Here is a 17,917-nt window from a genome sequence, read left to right as displayed (position 1 = left end):
ATGGGACGCGTGTCATTCCTGCCCCACCCACCAGGGACAGGTCAGGAGAGCGTTGCCCAGGTCAGCAAGGCCTCCTTCCAGCCCCCCACCTCAGTGCCGGGTTGGGATGGGGGTAAGAGAGTTATCCACTCTGGAGAAAGGGCCGGGACTGGGGTGACGGAATCCCAGTGCTCTGTGCCTAGGGCTCCTTCTTCCACTCCAGCTCTCTCGCTTTCCGTGCTGTGTGCGTTTAGGGGACGGCCCTTGGGGAAGGTAGGTGGCAGGGCTGGGGAGGGGGATGGGCTGCCCGCTTTGTTCGCCTAGTTCTTGCCTTCCCTGCGGAGGGGGGGAGCTGAGGATGTGTCCGGGGCGAGTCGGGGAGGGATTTGGAGGTGGGGGTGGGGAGGGGGATTTCTCTCCAGCTGCTGCGGCTTTCCAGAGAGACTCAGCCAGGCCACGTGGGAGAGAGGCAGGGACGGCGGAGAGGGGAAGGAGCCTCCGTCTGGCCGGCCCAGGCCCATCTCCAGGAAACCCAAACAGCGGGTGGGAAAGTGCCGGGAAATGCTCGGACCCCTTTTCTCCGGACAAAGACACGCCCCTCTCCAGCCCTGGCTCGAGTCTAGGGATTGTCAGGTGAAGGGGGCGGGGAAGTGAGGGAGAGGCCTCAGCCCCCCAGGAGCCCAGGGGATTAAGGAATAGTTGTGCCTACCCTCTTAACGCTTTTCCAGGAGCTCCAGGAATGGGCTCAGAGTCACCCAGCCTAGTGGGATGAGGGCTAATAACTACTCTCTATCATTATAGTATACCGGTGGGGCCTCCTGCAGGGGGCTCAGTTTGCCTCTGAGACCTGGCCTCTCCCTGCTCTTGAGTGCACCAGGCAGGGGCAGGGCCCTGAGCTGGGGCTCCCTGGACAGCAGTGTGCATGGCTAAAGCAACTAGGCTGCTCGCTCTCAGTCTCCCAAACCCGTTGAGTGTGCAAAGCTTAACAGGCCTGGAGACAGTCCTATAGCGTTCTGACTAGCCATCCTGATCTGGACCAAGGTCATTCATTCATTCAATCATTCAACAAATATTTACTGAGCACCCTTTTTTACTTAGCATGTGCCTGGTGCCTGGAATATAGTAAATAAGGAGGCAGACCTTGTCCCTAATGCAGAGCTTGCAGTGTGGTGTGTGGGAGACTGACAGAGGGTTTGGAAAGGTCAGGAAAGGCATCTTTAGGAAGTGATGAATAATTGAGCTCAGTGCAGAGGGTCAGCTAGCCCTGTAGGAGAGCCATGTGAACCGCATGTATAGGTGCTCCAAAGTGACTTCATTTAGACCAGTGAATGCAGCTAACTCTGGCTGGAGTTTAGAGCACAGGGTGAGAGTGGGGGAGGTTGGAGCTGGATAGGACAGGGCCCATAGAGTGTCAAGAGTGAAGGGTGAAGGGGCTTCTGAAAGGCCTGATAAGCCCCACCAAAGTTTCTGCCTGAAAGCTCCCTGCCACCACCACTGTGAGCCCTTGGCAAGTTTGTTTGTTTGTTTTTAAGATTTTATTTATTTTTTTTTGACAGAGAGAGATCACAAGTAGGCAAAGAGGCACGCAGAGAGAGAGAGAGAGGGAAGCAGACTCCCCGCCTAGCAGAGAGTCCAACATGGCGCTTAATCCCAGGACCCTGAGGACCCCGAGACCATGACCCCAGCCCAAGGCAGAGGCCAAACTCAATGAGCCACCCAGGCGGCCCCCCTTGGCAAGTTTTAAGATCAGCTTTGCATCAGCTCACTGCAGCCAGTGGGCAGGGCTGGAGGCAGGAAGCTCCAGCTTCCTGGGAGGCTGTTGTAGTATTCCAGAAGAGAGGATGGTGGCAACGAGCGTCATGGCAGTTGGTGTGGCCAGAGTAGCTGGCTTCTAGAGGTATTTAGGAAGTAGAATCAGTAGGATCTGAGGATAGACTGAGTTTGCAGGTGGGCAGGGAGGGGGAGGTCCAGAATAATAGACACTTCAGCAACCTGAACTGGGCAGAATACAGGGCTGGTGTCCCCCAACACTGTTCCAGCCAGGGACTGGGAACTGGGGAGATTTATAGGAATGGGACTCCTGTCTGGGGGTAGTAGTAGAATGCTGAGTGCTGGGTTTTTTTGTTTTGTTTTGTTTTTTAAGATTTTTACTTATTTGACAGAGAGAGAGAGATCACAAGTAGGCAGAGAGGCAGGCAGAGAGAGAGAGGGAAGCAGGCTCCCTGCTGAGCAGAGAGCCTGATGCGGGGCTTGATCCCAGGACCCTGAGATCATGACCTGAGCCAAAGGCCGAGGCTTAACCCACTGAGCCACCCAGGTACCCCTGCTGAGTGCTGGTTTTTATCAGTGCAAGATGTGGGGCTCTCCCCTCCACTGAATCAGAACTGGGGGGTGTGCCAGAGGTCTGTTACATAGGAAGGCTCACAGAACATGACAGCTGCTTTCTCCTCACCAGGTAAGTCCCCTCACCCCCATCTCTTTCTCGGCCCAGAGACTCAGAGGCCCACCTCAGTTGGCATGGCCCTCTCTGATTCTATCTCCAGGTTAGGAACCATGTCCAACAAGTTTCTCTTAACAGTGAATTTTGTCCAGAAGTTATCTGACTTTTAGGTAGTTTCATGGCCCAATTCATCATGTGTTGTGTGTAAATTACCAGTTCCTTTCTTTACTCCTAAAGGTACCTATTTCAAGTTAAGCTCTCTCACAATTAGAGTGTCATCCAATGTCAGCACTGAAGGGAACTTAGAAATATTTTTTTTTAATTTTAAGTTTTTATTTAAATTCTACTTACTTAACGTATGTGGTAAAATTGGTTACAGATGTAGACTTTAGTGATTCGTCACATTACATATAACACCCAGTGCTCATCCAAGTGTCTCATTAATGCCCATCACCTACTTAGCCCATCCCTCACCCAACTCCCTAGAAATAATTTTAGCATGAACCCATTTTCCAGATGAGAAAACTGAGTGACATCCCAAAGTTGCATGGCTAGGGACTGAGCTGGGACTGGAACCAGTCTCTTGGCTCCTGGAGCCACACCTTCCCTGGATTTGGTACACAAATACCCAAGTTCGGTCTCTCTGCATCCCCTCCCCCTCACATGAGAAGTTACCAGCTTTGGGCTTGGCCTCCCTCAGTTGGTGTGTCTGAGTCTGGGCTCTGGAATTCACCCTTCTCCGCTCCTCCCCACCCGCTACCTTCTGTTCGGCCTCCACGGTTTCTGAGGTACAGCAACCAGATTTGACACAGAATTCCAGATGCTGAACAGATGTCATTGCCAGGTGGGCTTGGGGGGTTCCCAGCTCCCTGGAGGATGGGGAGAGGGGAGGAGGAGTAAGAGCAGCTTTGATGGAGGAGGACGCCAGCCCTAGCCTGGTGGGAGGAGGGTCCTAGGAGCTGGGGTTGGGAGGAAAATCCAAGAGATAATGTTCTGGCCCTGACATGCAGAGAAATAGAATCCTTGTATTCTGGGCTAGGTAGGCTGTTAGTTACTCACTGCTGAGGCTGCGCCCTCTGGATTTGAGGGGCTTTCGGGTCACTGAGGTCAGAGAAGCAGAGGCTCAGTAACCTCTGTTTCAGATGCAGACCTGAGCATGTGAGCTGGTGCAGAGCTAAGACTTCTGGATGGTTTGATAAGAGGCTCATTACCTTGTCACATAGTTTGGAGGACAAAGTTCCAGCAAGTGATCAGAGCATACAGGGAAAGAAAGGTGGGCACAAAAGAAAGCTATTTTGAATCATATGAGCCATATGGCAGGAGAACAGGTGAGGTAGTGAGCTTCCTAGTCCTGGTAATGTGTAAGTACAGAGTTTTTTTCAGTGTGAGTTTGCTGTTCTGTCTCTGTGCTTTTTAAGCATTTCGTCAAGTGTCTGCTAGTTGCCAGATAGGCAGTTTCCACATGTATTATTCCCAACACATCCAGCCCTTAAGGGAGTTCCTGTAATTTTTACAAATAAGGAAATTGAGGCTTGGAAAAGCATAAGGGGCTGTGTCTCCACGTGTCTACTTACGTGTTCAAAGAATATTTATTGAGCACCTACTGTATACCAGGCACTGTTTCTGGGACTAGAGATTTAGAAGGCTGACTAGGACATGATGCTGAGTTTGTTGCCTGATAGGGGAGAAAAGAAAGTGTAAAACCTCAAGTAATAACTGCAGTGGCCAAGGTGCCCCGGGTCCTATGGGACAGAAAAAGGAGAAGCAACTCAATCAGACCCTGGGATGGCATAGCTACTGTGGGGAGAGGGAGCAGCAGGATCAACATATGGAACAGCAGTGAGCTCTCAGAGAGCTGAAAGTGGTTTGGTCCAGTGGGGACAGAGGCAAGCAGGGATCAGGAGGTAGGCAGGAGCTGAGTGTGGCTTTGCTGTCAAGTCCACTGAGGTTGGGCCTCTCAGGAGCACAGATGAAGGGAACTGTACAGCCTTCCCTGTGTCCCAGGCAACTGTCCCAAGCTCTCCTTCCAGCTGTTGGTGGGAGGGGATCAGCGTGTGGTAAGGGAGGTGGCCAAGGTCGGGGGTGGGGGGAGGAGTTTCTGGAAGACACTGACTTGGGTCTCCTAGGAAAAGAGAGTGGTGATGGGGGTCATGGAGAACTGCCTGTACCCTGAAAACAAGTTGTAAATCTGTTGGGCTCTGAAATTCAGAAGTGACAAGGCATTGATGTCTGTGGCAAGTTGTTGTCTTAATGAGCCGAGACATCTAGGCTTGGTTCCCCTCTCCCACCCACTGGTCCCTTTCCTGAGAGTTTACTGGAAAATGGGACCCCGGCTCACATCAGGCCCCACTAACCCCACGAAACAGCATTGAGTGGGCCCTGGGGCTCCGCCGCAAATCTCCTCTCTTTCTGGGTTCTAATTGGCCTCATAAAATCTAATTTATCCTGTAAATGGGTAAAATAATCTGTTAGGAAAAGATTGAGAGATGGCCTCAGGGCTCCCAAGCATAGAAGTTCTGTGTCTCTGACAGGGTCTCACCAAGGAGCCTGAGGAGAAGGAATTGTCCCCATCGAGGCAGAAAGCTGGTGGGCAGCCAGAGTCCACCGTGTCCCCAGTCCTGAGAGGGACAGCTGAGAACTGCTTGTGGGAAGGGCTTTGGGGGTCAGCCATGGCAGTGGGCCGGGGGTGGCAGGAAAGGGGTGGCCGGGAAGCCACAGGACAAACAAGGTCCACTCCTCAGAGCATCACTTTTACTAAAAGATCTGGTGGTGTAGGAACCACATTTACGTTAAAGGAAACATTGCTGTGTAATGGAGAAGAATGCAAAATGTGCCAAAGGTTTAAAAATCAAAACATTTGGGGCATCAGCAAGCCTCCTACCTATGTTCCCCTCTGCTGCTGGGAGAATTTTGGCAAAAATGAGAATAGTGGAGACTTCTCCTTTGCAGGCTGAGGAAACTGAGGCTGAAAGAGGAAAAGTTGCAGGCCCAAGGCCATATAGCAAATGACCCAGGAGGACCCTGACTTCAGACCAAGGCTTGTCCCCCCACCGCCCATACCCTATTGTCCATCTAGGCAAGAGGAGGGATGGCTAAGGGACCTGCAAGTGGCTATGTGATAGGAAACACATAAAGCTTCCTGGGAGGGGGGAGTGGCCAGGCAGGGGCAGCCTCACAGAGGGCTGGCACTGGAGCTGAGCCTGGGGGGCGGGGGAGGCGTGGCGGGGAGGAAGGCATGTCCTGGGCACAGAAGTTGGGCTGGGCACTGAGGCAGAGAGAACCCTCTTTCTTACTCTAGAGCAACTTTCTCGTCAGTGCTGGATTTATCCCCAGAAGATCAAAGGATGGTTTCCCCACACTGTCTCCTGGGGAGAGGAGACCCCCACCCCTTTCTGGTCCTCAGTTTCCCCACTTACATACAGTGAGGAATCCCCAGCTTCCAGGACATTTCTACCACCAGGGTCCTCTCCGAGGGGGACCCCTGGTTCTCTGCACATCTACATCCCTGTTGGTTTCCCTGTGCTACCTTGTTGGGCGCTGGGCTCCTCAGAGGTGGGGAAGCCAGACATCTGCTGATCCATGAATATTCAGGAAGGGAATCGGAGCCTCCTCTGGGCTCCGCAGCCAGCCGCCGGCCTCTCTGGCTGCCGTCCTGCCCGCCAGAGCCCAGGCTGCTGACATACCCAGCAGCTGCTCGGGCTCCAACTGTTCACATTGTTTGTTCAGCGCGGCAGGGGATTTTCCAGGCCCCGGACGTGCTGTGGGGGGCGGGGAGGCCGCCGGAGGGCTCAGGGATTCGTGTCATGTGGGGCTTTTCTCCCCTGAAGTGCAAACTGACTGCTCAGCGGCTGGAACCAGGCAATTGGAAGCCGCTGGGCTGAGAGCCCGGGCTTGCCTCCCCCCTACCCTGTGTTTGAATCTTAGAATCGAGGGCCGCAGAGGTAGAAGGGACTGGTTGTTAGAACAGTAATTAGCATTGGTAGAGTAAAAAAGAAAAAAAGAAAAAAAAATCTTTCATTTAAAAAAAACAAAAACAAAAAAAACCCCAAACCCCAAACACTTGTACAGTTTCTGAAGTGCCTTTTTTTTTTTTTTAAGATTTTTTATTTATTTGAGAGAGAGAGAGAGAGAGAACATGAAAGGGGCGAGGGGCAGAGCTCCCTGATGAGCAGAGGGCCTGATGTGGGACTTGATCCTGGGACTCCAGGATCATGACCTGAGCCGAAGGCAGTTACTTAACCAACTGAGCCACCCAGGTGCCCTCTGAAGTGCCTTTAAAGAATGAGCTCCCGTCCCACCGTTGGTGGCGCTGACATCCATCATTTTGTTTACTCCTCACAGGCTTGGTAGTGTCCCCTTCATTTTACAGATGTGGAAACTAAGGCCCAGAGAGGTTAAACAGCTGGTAGGTGGAGCAGCAAGATTGGAAACTAGATCTTCTGTCCCAAGGTCTAATGCTCTTTCCACCACAACCAACAGCCCCGAGTGACATGAATGCCAGTTTGGTTTCCCCTATCAGAATGGAGACTGGGTGAGGACAAGGCCTGCCTTCTCCCTGCATCCATTAGTAATGCTGAGCCCAGGCGAGCAGGGGCAGGGGCAAGTAGAGCCTTCCCGATGAATTAGGAGAGGCAGAGGCCCATTTTTGGCCCCCTTGGTCTCTCCATCCTTCGCAAGTAGTGTCAGAGCCTGGCTTCGGTCCTGGCCTCCGTATCTGGGCCAGCTGGGACTTCTCTTTGCCGCTCAGTATTGTTTCTCTCCAGGAGTGCTGGGAAGAGAGCCTGGGGACAGACAAGGGTTCTAAGTGTGGGCACAGATATGTCCGGGTTTTGACAAGTGTGGCAGAAACTTGGGTGTGTGTGTTCAGGTGTGGAAGATTGTGTCTACAGTTTGTATGTGTGTCTAGATGGTGTTCTGTAGGTTTGCTCAGGAATAGGTATATCCAGGGGTGCCTGGGTAGCTCAGTGGGTTAAAGCCTTTGCCTTCGGCTCAGGTCATGATCCCAGCGTGCTGGGATCGAGCCCCATGTCGGGCTCTCTGCTCCGCGGGGAGCCTGCTTCCTCCTCTCGCTCTCTCTCTCTGCCTGCCTCTTTGCCTACTTTGTGATCTCTGTCTGTCAAATAAATAAATAAAATCTTAAAAAAAAAAAAAGGAATAGGTATATCCAGAGGTATATCCAGGTGTGACTATTCACTGAATCATTCTAACAGCATAGAATCTCACACATCACCTGATATGTTTGAGTAAAACTAACGTCCAGAAGAAGTGACTGGCCCAAGGCCACACAGCCGGACTGTGACAGAGCCAGGTCCAGAACTGAGCGGTTGCCTGATTCCCAAGCCCTTTGGCTTTCTGCATGCCCTCCCAAGGCTGTCTGCCCAGACCTGCCTCGTAGTAAGGATGAGCCACTGTACTCACCTCTGTCTTGGGTTCACTCTCAGATGTGCCATTCCACCTTTAAGCAAAGTGTCAGGTCAGAGGATGAGAAGGGACCTCGGACCATTGAGCTTGTATGGGACAGGAAGGCAGCAGGCCAACACAACTGGGGAAACAACCATTTCTCTGTGAATAATGGCGACTGGGCCTTGTCAACATGTTGGTTAAAATGAGAAGCATTGGCCTTTGTGTGTTTTTGCCTTGACCCTGGAATGACATTCCCTTCCTCCATTTTCCCCTTACTCTTCCCTTGGTGGCAGGGGGCAGCTTTGGAGCTGCAGGCCCTGCTGGGACCCCTGGAGACAGGCTCTGGCTTGCTGCCTGGCCTAGGAGAATTGAGCAGTAGGAAGGAGTGCTCAGCCCTGCCTGCCACCGGGGCACAGTAGGTTGAGCGATTGTGGTCAAGATGATCTGGAAGGTTCCAGGAAAGGAGGACCTTACTGAAAGCCAATTCTGTGCCAAGCCAGGCACCGTGCTGTGCTCTTTTCCTACCCTGCATCTCACAACAGCCCTAGAAGGAAGGAATTCCTGGATCCTTTTAAACTGAGATACAGTTTACACACCACAGAACTCACCAGTGTACACAACAGTGGTTTTGTGTATGCTCACAAGGTTGCACAACCATCACCATAGTCTAGTTCCAGAACATTCCTATCACCCCAAAAAGAAACCTCATGTCCCTCGCTTCTCATTCTTCCGTCTCCCCAGCCCCTGGCAGCCATTACCCTACTTTCTGTCTCTGTGGAGTTGTGTCTTCTGGACATTACATAGGAATGAGATCATAGAATATGTATCATTTTGTGACTGGCTTCTATCACTTAATGTAAAGTTTTTAAAGTTCTTCCATGAAGCAAGTATCAGTACTTCATTTCTTTTGATGGCTGAGTGCGGTATTTATCCATTCACCAGGTGATGAGCCCTTGGGTTGTTTCTCGTATTTGACTGTTAGGAGGAAAGTTGTGAGGCACTGTGCTTTTTGGTGGATGAGAAAACTGGGAAGGTGAGCCCAGAGAAGAGTGGCAACTGCCCAAGAGCACAGTGGGGAAGGGCAGAGCCAGGATCCAGACTCAGGTCTCTCCATGAGACCTGTTATTCTTTGAGTTGCCCCAGCCCCTGGGTGGGTGACTCAGGATCTAGAGACTGGGGGAGGTGGGAGGACACACACTGATGGCCCTGGGACCTGCCTTCTCTGTGCAGGGGAGCTGCCGTGGCCCCAGGAGACGACTGTGGAGCTGAGCTGTGGTGCGGGGCCACTGGAAGTGATCCTGGGCCCAGGGCAAACTGCAGTGCTGGCCTGTAGTCTGGGGACTGCCGGACCCCCCACCAGCACCACATGGAGCAAGGACGGAGGGGCCCTGCCTGAGCACGACCACCTGCACCTGCTGCCCAATGGCTCCCTGCGGCTGTCCCAGCCGCCTGCACCCGACGGCAGTGACGAGGCAGCCCCCGGGGTCTCAGAGGTCATTGAGGGCAGCTACTCTTGCCTGGCCCACGGCCCCCTGGGAGTGGTGGCCAGCCAGGCTGCGGTGGTCAAGCTCGCCAGTAAGTGCCTGCCTCGGGGGCTGAGCTGAGACCCAGGAGGCCTGGGGTGTGGGAAGTGGGATCCCCATTAAGTCCTTGCACACAGGCCTGTCCCTTGAGCCCACTCCCCTTTCCATGCCTCTCATCCTGCTCAGCAGGTCTCTTCCTGGTATGGCTACCTTCTTCCCACCTCTCCTCTTCTTTCTCCTCCTTGTGTTTCTCCCCCGGGAAGCCTGCCATAAAGGCTTCTTAGAGTGTGGGGCACAGGAGCAGACCCCCTCGGGGGTTCTCAAGAGGCACAGATGACCATGAAATCATTTTAGGCCAGGAGAAATGTCCATCTTACTGTGGTCTGACCATCATGGTGACGTTAGGTGTGGGGTGCTGCAATTCATTCTGACCCAGCGTCTGACCAATAATCACCGCTTCTTATCCCCCTGCTGCCTTTTCAATTGTCTCTGTTGGCTGGAATTTGCCCTGCTTGTGTTTCTGTCCCCCGACCGCCCGTGTTTCTGTGTGTGTGTGCATGCACCGTGTGCGTGTGTGTACGTGTGTCTCACTGTGTGCGCCCCCCCTTTCCTGTGCTCCTCCTCTGTCCCTGCCTGTGTCTCGCCACCCTCGCCCCCAGCACTCGCAGGCTTCTCTCTGCACCCGGAGTCTCAGGTGGTGGAGGAGAATGGGACGGCTCGGTTTGAGTGCCACATTGAAGGGCTGCCAGCTCCCGTCATCACCTGGGAGAAGGACCAGGTCCCAGTGCCGGAGGATCCTCGGTGAGTATCCTGTGGGGGAGTGGGGAGAGGGTCCCAGTAGGCTGGCCAGAGAGAGCCCCGGCATGTGCTCAGGAACCAGGATTCTTAGAGCCACAGTAGCTCCATTTGCCCGAACTGACTTAGGAGCCAACCGTGGCCTGGCTCTTCGTTCACTTAGGCCCCAAAGAGAAGCTGGGCAAGCAGTTTTGTTCCCTGCAAAGAATGCCACCCACGAAGCTATGGAGCTCAAGTAGAGAGCAGTGGTAGGGTCCTTCAGAGCTTATCTGCCTTACTGAAGAGGAGACTGAGGGCCAGAGAGAAGCTCTGTAATTGTCCGAGGCCACAGGTGAGTCAGTGGCAGGAAGTTTGTTGTTCCTTCAGAGCAGAGCATGGAGGCTGCTGGGAGGCTTTCTGTCTGCAGGGTTCCTCCGGCAGCTCTACCCTGGAGGCAGAACCTCTCTTGTCTCTCGATGCCAACCTGTGGGGTGCAGCATGTGATACAGGGTTACGGAAGTCCTTCCTGTTTTACCCTCCTCCCTCCCCATAAAGCAGTGGGTAGGTGCAGTGATCCCAGGGAAGAGTTTCTGGGGTCAAAGAGCAGCAGAAGCTAGACCCAGGACTTGACCCTTACTGTGGCCTCCTGGGAAGGCCCAGATGTACCTGCAGCACGAGTAGAAAGCACGAGGCTTGTTTGCTTTTGTGGACTCGGAGTTGGTCTCACCACACAGTTGTCACCCCTTGGATTCTTACATCTTTGGAGATGTGGCTCCAAGGCCTTTCCCAGCACCCCCTCCCCCGAATCCTCTCCCGGGCACTGTCCTCTGCCTCCATCTCTTGAGCTGTAGTTACCAGCTCACCCGCTCTCGTCCTCTCCTGGTGCAGGTAGGGCTCCACGGGCTAAGAAACACTGGTTTACAGGTCTCCCTGCCCTGAGACTAATCTGTCTTGAGTGTGTTGACCTGTCCCAGCTCCTCTGACTTGTGCCCACATCTAGGTAGGGGGGAAGGTGTAGGGAAAACTTCTGGGTAGATAAGCCACAGGGCACATCCCTGCAACAGTTGTGAGGGAGGAAGCAGGTCAAGCTGCTGATTTGGATGATTGCTTGGCCTGTTGCCCCTCGAAGAGGCTCTCTCACTCAGCTTCATTCCCCCCATCTATAAAATTAAAAGAAAAGAAAAAAAAAAATGAAAGGGTTGGATTAGATCACTGTTCTTTGGAAAACAATTAGTCACTAAAAGTGCTTCTCGAGTAGAAGTATTCTGTGGTCAAATAACGTAGGGAAAAATGCCTATAAAATCCCCTTCTTGGTGTTGACAAGGCTCTGAGAAGTCCTGTATGGAAAGCCTGTTAAACTTGCTGAAGCAAGCACTTCCTAGATTCATCTGCCCCGCAGCCCCTTTTGCCGCAGCCCTGTTAACATCCCATGAATGAGCATTCTAGGGAGCGATCTTGGAAGTGCTGACCCAGCCTTTCTAGCGCTGACTTTTTAACTTCTGTGCCTTGCAAATGTGGGCCCCTTGCTGCTGTCTGGGAGTTGCTGAGTGAGAACCAAGGGAGAGCCCCCTCCTGGCAGCCCCCAGAGAGAGTAGGAGAGAGCCGAGAAGTCGCCCCCTGTTGAAAGGCATGATAGGACCCAGTTAATGTGAGCTATGTTTTCTCACTTAATCCTTCCCTTTATCCTTCAAGGCAGGTATTCCTTAATTTCCATATTTTCTTCTATTTACTTTTAGTTTATATTCCTGGAAGATGCCTTTTTCACATTCACGTAAGCAAAACAGAAGAAACAGTCATCATCCATAGAAAGTCTCTGTTAGTTTTCATGTCTGTCCTCTGGAATTTTCCCCTGTATGTTTATAAATACCCTCTTTTAAAATTTGGATTATGTTGTACACACAGGGGTTTTTTGTTTGTTTGTTTGTGGCATTCTTTAAAAAAAGATTTTACTTATTTATTTGACAGAGAGAAAGAGATCACAAGTAGGCAGAGAGGCAGGCGGGGGATGGGGGAGAAGTAGGCTCCCTGCTGAGCAGAGAGCCCCATGCAGGGCTTGATCCCAGGACCCTGAGATCATGCCTGAGCTGAAGGCAGAGGCTTAACCCACTGAGCCACCCAGGTGCCCCTGTTTACTTGTTTTAAGTAAACTCCTAGTGTGGGGCTCGGACTCATGACTCCTAGATCAAGAGTCACCTGCTCTAACGACTGAGCCAGCCAGGTGCCCCTGTATGGTTTTTTTTTTTTTTTTTGCTCCACCTTTTTTCTAAAACATAAATGGGATTATAAAGCAACTTCTACTTTTTTTTTTTTTTTCACTTCACACGTCATGAACCTCCTTCCAGGTCTACATACATAGTTATGGCAGATATGATTATCTGGATTGTTAAGTGAGAGACTCGGGGATCAGAGACAGAAGTAACTTGACCCAGGTCACACAGCTAGGACATGGAGTGTGGGATGCCAGAGGCCTGGCATGAATGACACACAAGCCTCTTGTGATTCGGTGGTTGGGGTAGGGAAGCTGCAGGGTCTGGAGAAGTTGATGCTACAGATGGGCTCGGAGGTCAGCCAGCTGTGGCTCTGAGTGGACACGTTACTTCCCCCAAAGTTTCCCAGCAAACAGTAGGGCTCTGTTATCTCCCTACATCTAGTTCAGGCTTCATTCTACGAAGCCACAGGCCTCTCCCAGAAGTCTGGAGCTGCCAGTTCCTGGGCTCTGAGAGTGCTGGCCCCCAAGTCCTCTGAAAAGTGATCCTTAGCTATAAATAAGCCAGGCTCACATGTCCCAGCACATTGTGTAGGGGAAATAAAAAAATGTCTTAAACAGCAACTTGATTATGCCCAAGGTATGTATTTTTACACAGGCCCAGATATAGGACATGTACAAATACGCTATTCATAAACTCAACCCAGTGGTTTGGAGACCGTGTGCCTTCTTGGGGACCGTGCGCACGTGCAGTTAATAAACACACTGTCAAGGTATGGGTGTGTATTTTCAGAACTGATGGTGAGGACTAGAGCCCGAGGCAATTCCCTGCTGCTTACACTAATGTCTAATGATAGGGGATAATTTTCTTTCCATGGGAACCAGCAATCAATGAGCACAATGTTTCCCACATCCCAGGCACTCACAAACCCCCTTTATAATTTTGGCCATTCCTGGGCCATTTATTCAATCACCTACTTAATACATTTCTTTAACTCAGCTCTCTTCTGTAACTTTAACATACGCTGAAAAGGAACATTATCTCACTGCAGTAAAATGGAAAACCAGCAACGCTTACCATAAATACAAGGTAGCCATAAAAATAAATACATAACCGCTGGGATAAAAAATGTGTGCCTAGATCCACTTGCAATCATTTTTGTTATCACCATTCACTCACACTTTAAAAATGTGGCACCAATGGACCTCAGTCTGCAGGCTCCCTAAGGTAGTCTTTTGCCCTACGCATCTCCCAGGGCCCAGGGTGTCTGTCAACCTCGTGTGACCCTTGGCCAGTGGCCCTTTTCCCTGGGTGGATCTATGAAGGGCTCAGGGTGGGGGCACCTTGGCCCTTCTGAAATTCAGAGCAGCTGTGAAGTTTCTACTGTGTACTTTTTTTTAAAAAAGTAATCTCTACACCCAAGATGGGGCTCAAACTCATGGCCCCAAGATCAAGTCTCATGCTCTACCAACTGAACCAGCCAGGTGCCCCTTTGCTGTGTTCTTGAATCCCTGGTTCCAAGTGGCCTTTTGGGGTTGGGGCTCAGACGCAGGCTTGGAAAGAGAACGATCCTTTCCTTTTGGACAGAGGTTGCTTTTCATTCTATAAGTAGCTATTTTGTTTTATTTGCAATCTGAATTATTTTTAAAGTAATAAAACATACCATTTTAATGGGAAAAAGTCACCTACCAACTGGACATAGACAGTTGTTACTCTTAGGATTGTTCCCTCCCAGTCTTTTAAATGTTTACAGTTTATGTCATTTAAACGTGTGTTTAGAATCTGGGATTCATAGATAGTGTTTCTGCCCATTATCTATTGTGAACTCACAACACAGTAGGGCTGGGGTTGTGAAGTAGGCCGGACAGGACTATTTAATCCATTTTTCAGATGAGAAACTGAGGCCCAGACATGTGATGTCACTTGGTACAATCACATCTGCTGGAACCAGCTCTCTCCGCTATGTCACAGCTGTTTCTGTGTTAGGAGCCTGGATTTCCACAATAAAGGGTTCAAGGTCATGCTTTTATCCAATTTCAATTTTTAAAATTTATTTTTTAAAAGATTTTATTTATTCAATTTCAGTTCTTCAGGTTTTCTATTTCCAACCTAATAAATATTCAAAAACAAAATTTTAAACACAACAAATAAGCATTCACAGTAATCACACTGCCAGAGAAAACCTCCCTGAATGATGCAAGCTCTACCGTCCTTGACTTTTTCTGTGCATATCCTAACATATCATTTTTCAGGTTCCCAAACATAGAACTGCTTCATAAACACTGTTTGGTGACGTTTTCCCCCCCACTCACCAATGTATCTTGGACATCTTTCCATGGACAGGGCTCCTAAAAACACGTTTTAACAAAACAGAAAAGATTTTAAATGAACACTAAAAGTGGTTCCATTGCCCTCTTGGCTAGAGGGTTGGAAAGTGGCTCAGGTTAGAAAGGTGTGGAGCCCTTGCTTAGGAGACAGTGCAATGCAGGCAAGGCTGTGTCCGTGCAGAGGACACTGGGGTGGTGGTAAGCAGAGGAGACCAACTTCTGTTGGCTGCAGTGATTGTACCGTATCTGAGAAAGGTATCGCTTTTTTCTCCCTTCTTTCCTCCCTCCGTCCCCTCCTCCCTCCCTCCTTCCTTTCCCACACATAATAAGGAAATGTTCCTTGTCAGAGAAGTATCAGCTTTTGGGTACCCGGAGCACAATTTCCATGGAAAGCCTGGGAAACTTTGGGGTTAGGAAATGTGGGTTGCTCTGGTGGAAAACCTGCAGGCAAGGTCAGCTACGTAGCCTGAAGGAGGAGGAAGGGTCTTGGAGGCGGGATTTATTAGGTGGAAGAGACCTGGATGGAGGTGGAGGTCTTATTTCCCAGATGGGTTCTACTTGTCCTTCCCCACTTGTCCTTTTCCATCAAATTTTCCTGGCCCAGGATCTTACCTCCCACCACCCTTTGCCTCCATGTCCCCTCTCCCCTGCTGGCCCCAGCACTGACGTGGGCAGCTGCTGGAGCTGAAGGTAAGACCCTGGGAGAGAGCTGGGTTTGCCTGTGGCATGAGGGAGGGAGTGAAGCAGGCTTATGTGCATTCTTTAAGTCTTTGGGCCACAGCAGGTTTCCAGGCCTGTGGCCAGAATTTTCTCCCAATGCCCTTGAGCTAGTTCTCCTTGGCTGCATTTAAATTGTTTCATACCCATTTCCCCATGAGCCAAGGGACCTTCATCAAGCACACTGCTGCCCCATTCCCTCTCCAACCTTGACCTAACCTATATCCAGGGACCAGCATCATTTGCTTTGTTGAGAAACTGGGGCTCTCAGCCAGAAGCTAGCCCTGCAAGGATAGAGGTGGAGGATTCAGGAAGACCCCCCCACACACACACACAGTTGGTGGTCCAGAGCCTGCTCTGCTTACCACCACCCTCTGTGTCCTCTGCACGGACACAGCCTTGCCTGCATTGCACTGTCTCCTAAGCAAGGGCTCCACACCTTTCTAACCTGAGCCACTTTCCAACCCTCTAACCAAGAGGGCAGAGAATACCACCTTTATCCATCCTACCCCTCCTAAGCAGTGTGTGTGTTGCGTGCGGCTTCCTGGGGACCCTTCCTCGGGCATCCTTAGCCATCTGATGGCTGCTGAGACAGGCAGGTGAAAAGAACAAGGGATTTGGTACTGGAAGACCTGGGTTCAAGTTTTAACCCTGCTCCACCTGTGAGTCCCTGGGGAAAAAATGCCCTTGTGCTTCCGAGCCTTCGTCTTGTCATCAGTAAAATGGAGGTTGCGATGCCCTCTGTCTCTTCAGATTGTTTTGAGGGTCAGATGATATTGTGTGAACAAAAGGGGTTTTTATCAGGGAGGGAGGAGTTAATATAGGCAGGGGGTAAACAAATTCACACCATATAGAAGGCTGTATAATTAAAAGTAAGCCTCCCACTGCCTGCCCCACCCCCATCCCAGGTCCCCTCCCCAGAGACAACTGCCCTCACCCGGGACTTCGGTGCAAGCATGTAAGCGTGCATAACCTCACACACCATTCTGCACCAAAAACACTTTAGAGATCGTCTCATTAGAGCACACATGCAGCTGCCTCCTTTTTAACAGCTGTCTTGCGTTCCGTTGTATGAATGTACCCAAACCGATTTAGCTAGCTACCCCCCTACAGATGGCCCCTTGGATTGTTTCCAGTCTTCTGCCATTGTCCTTGAAGCGCCGGAGTGAATATCATTAAACAGGTTTTTGTGTACATGTCTGAGAATATGTGTAGGATAGTCCTTGAAGTGGGGTTGCTGGGTCAAAAGGGCACGTGCAGGGTTGATTTTAACATATTACCAGCTTGCCCTTGAAGGAGGGTGTATCGATGGGCATGGCCACCAAGACTAGAGTACCTTCCCCCCATTCCTTCATCCACACTGTGTGTTATTAAACCTTCTGATCTTTGCCAACCTGGAAGGTGCAAATGGTATCTCACAGCTTTAATTTGCATGTTTTATTATGAATGAGGCTTGAAAGTGAGATGCTGGAGGTAGTTCAAGCTGGAGGGGGGAGGGGGACCCAGGACAGCTCCCTGCGGAGCTCCTGCCCACCTCATAGGTGCCCTCTCCCCTTCCCAAGGCTCATCATTCTCCCCAACGGGGTCCTCCAGATCCTGGACATTCAGGAGAGTGACGCAGGCTCCTACCGCTGCGTGGCCACCAGCTCTGTCAGCCAGCGGTTCAGCCAGGAGGCCCTACTCAGTGTGGCCCACAGAGGTAAGGGGCAGGCCTGGTGGGGGATCCCCCAGGGGTTTCAGGCATCAGCCACCTCAGAGCTGGCAGGTGTCTCGTGAGATCCAAGCTCTGCCTTCAAATTGCCATTGGGCAGGTGAGGCGAGGTAACGCAGAGAAGGCAGTACCACCCAGGAAGTCAGAGATAGAAGGGGTTGGAACCCCGGACTCCAGGCTCCCAGTCCAGGGCTGTTTTCCTACAGAGGCTCTGTGCTCCCTAAGGTTGGGTGGGGTGTCCGGGCTAGGGACAGAGGTGGGGGAGAGGAGAGGGGAGTCATCTGAAGAGGAGTATCAGGAAGCCCTGGTCCCGGCCCTTCTGGGCATCAGCGGATTTGCCCCTTGCTGCTGGCTGGACACTGCAAATCTGGTACCCTGCAGTCTGGTGCTCCTGTCCTCTCCATTTCTCTGAAAAACTCCTGTCCCAGTATGATGCAGTAGGAAGGGCACAGGCTTTGGGGTCAGAAAGACCTGGTTTGAAACCTGGCTTCTCTACTTCCCATCTGTGCAACCCTGTGCTGTTATCAAATGTCTAGCTCAGGTGGGTTGTGGGAATAGCTGAGGTAAGAGTGGAAAGTGCCCAGCACCTAGCAGGTGCTCAACAGATCTTAGTGCGGGACTCCCCCAAGGGCCTCTCACTTGCCTTCCTCTGCCATGGCACCCCCTCCCAACCCTGCCCTCCTGCACATCTCTTCCCACCCCCCTCCTCATCCCTCCCACCTCCAGGGACCCTACTTGCCCGTGGTTTGACTGGTAGGTCTCCTAGTATGGTCCGCTTTCCCTCCTGTGCCGGGAAGTCTCTGCCGCCACCTGCTGGACACACCCGGTATTCCTCA

The 17,917-nt window shown here is 51.4% G+C and overlaps 1 protein-coding gene across 1 annotated transcript in view; it reads left to right on the top strand.

The window, feature by feature from the left end:
* LOC111153301 (immunoglobulin superfamily DCC subclass member 4) overlaps positions 1 to 17,917 on the top strand; it is a 38,216-nt gene continuing 20,299 nt past the window's right edge. Inside the window, exons 1-4 of the mRNA XM_022512238.1 lie at positions 1 to 112; positions 9,053 to 9,397; positions 10,005 to 10,146; positions 16,933 to 17,069. Of these exons, the coding sequence (XP_022367946.1) occupies positions 1 to 112; positions 9,053 to 9,397; positions 10,005 to 10,146; positions 16,933 to 17,069 (736 nt within the window). The remainder of the gene's footprint in view (positions 113 to 9,052; positions 9,398 to 10,004; positions 10,147 to 16,932; positions 17,070 to 17,917) is intronic.

Source organism: Enhydra lutris, unplaced genomic scaffold (genome assembly GCF_002288905.1).
Source record: "Enhydra lutris kenyoni isolate GAN:26980312 unplaced genomic scaffold, ASM228890v2 scaffoldscaffold31, whole genome shotgun sequence".
Classification (NCBI taxonomy): Eukaryota; Metazoa; Chordata; class Mammalia; order Carnivora; family Mustelidae; genus Enhydra; species Enhydra lutris.
The sequence above is the reverse complement of the archived record's forward strand: the minus strand, read 5'-3'. Positions and strand labels throughout refer to the sequence as shown.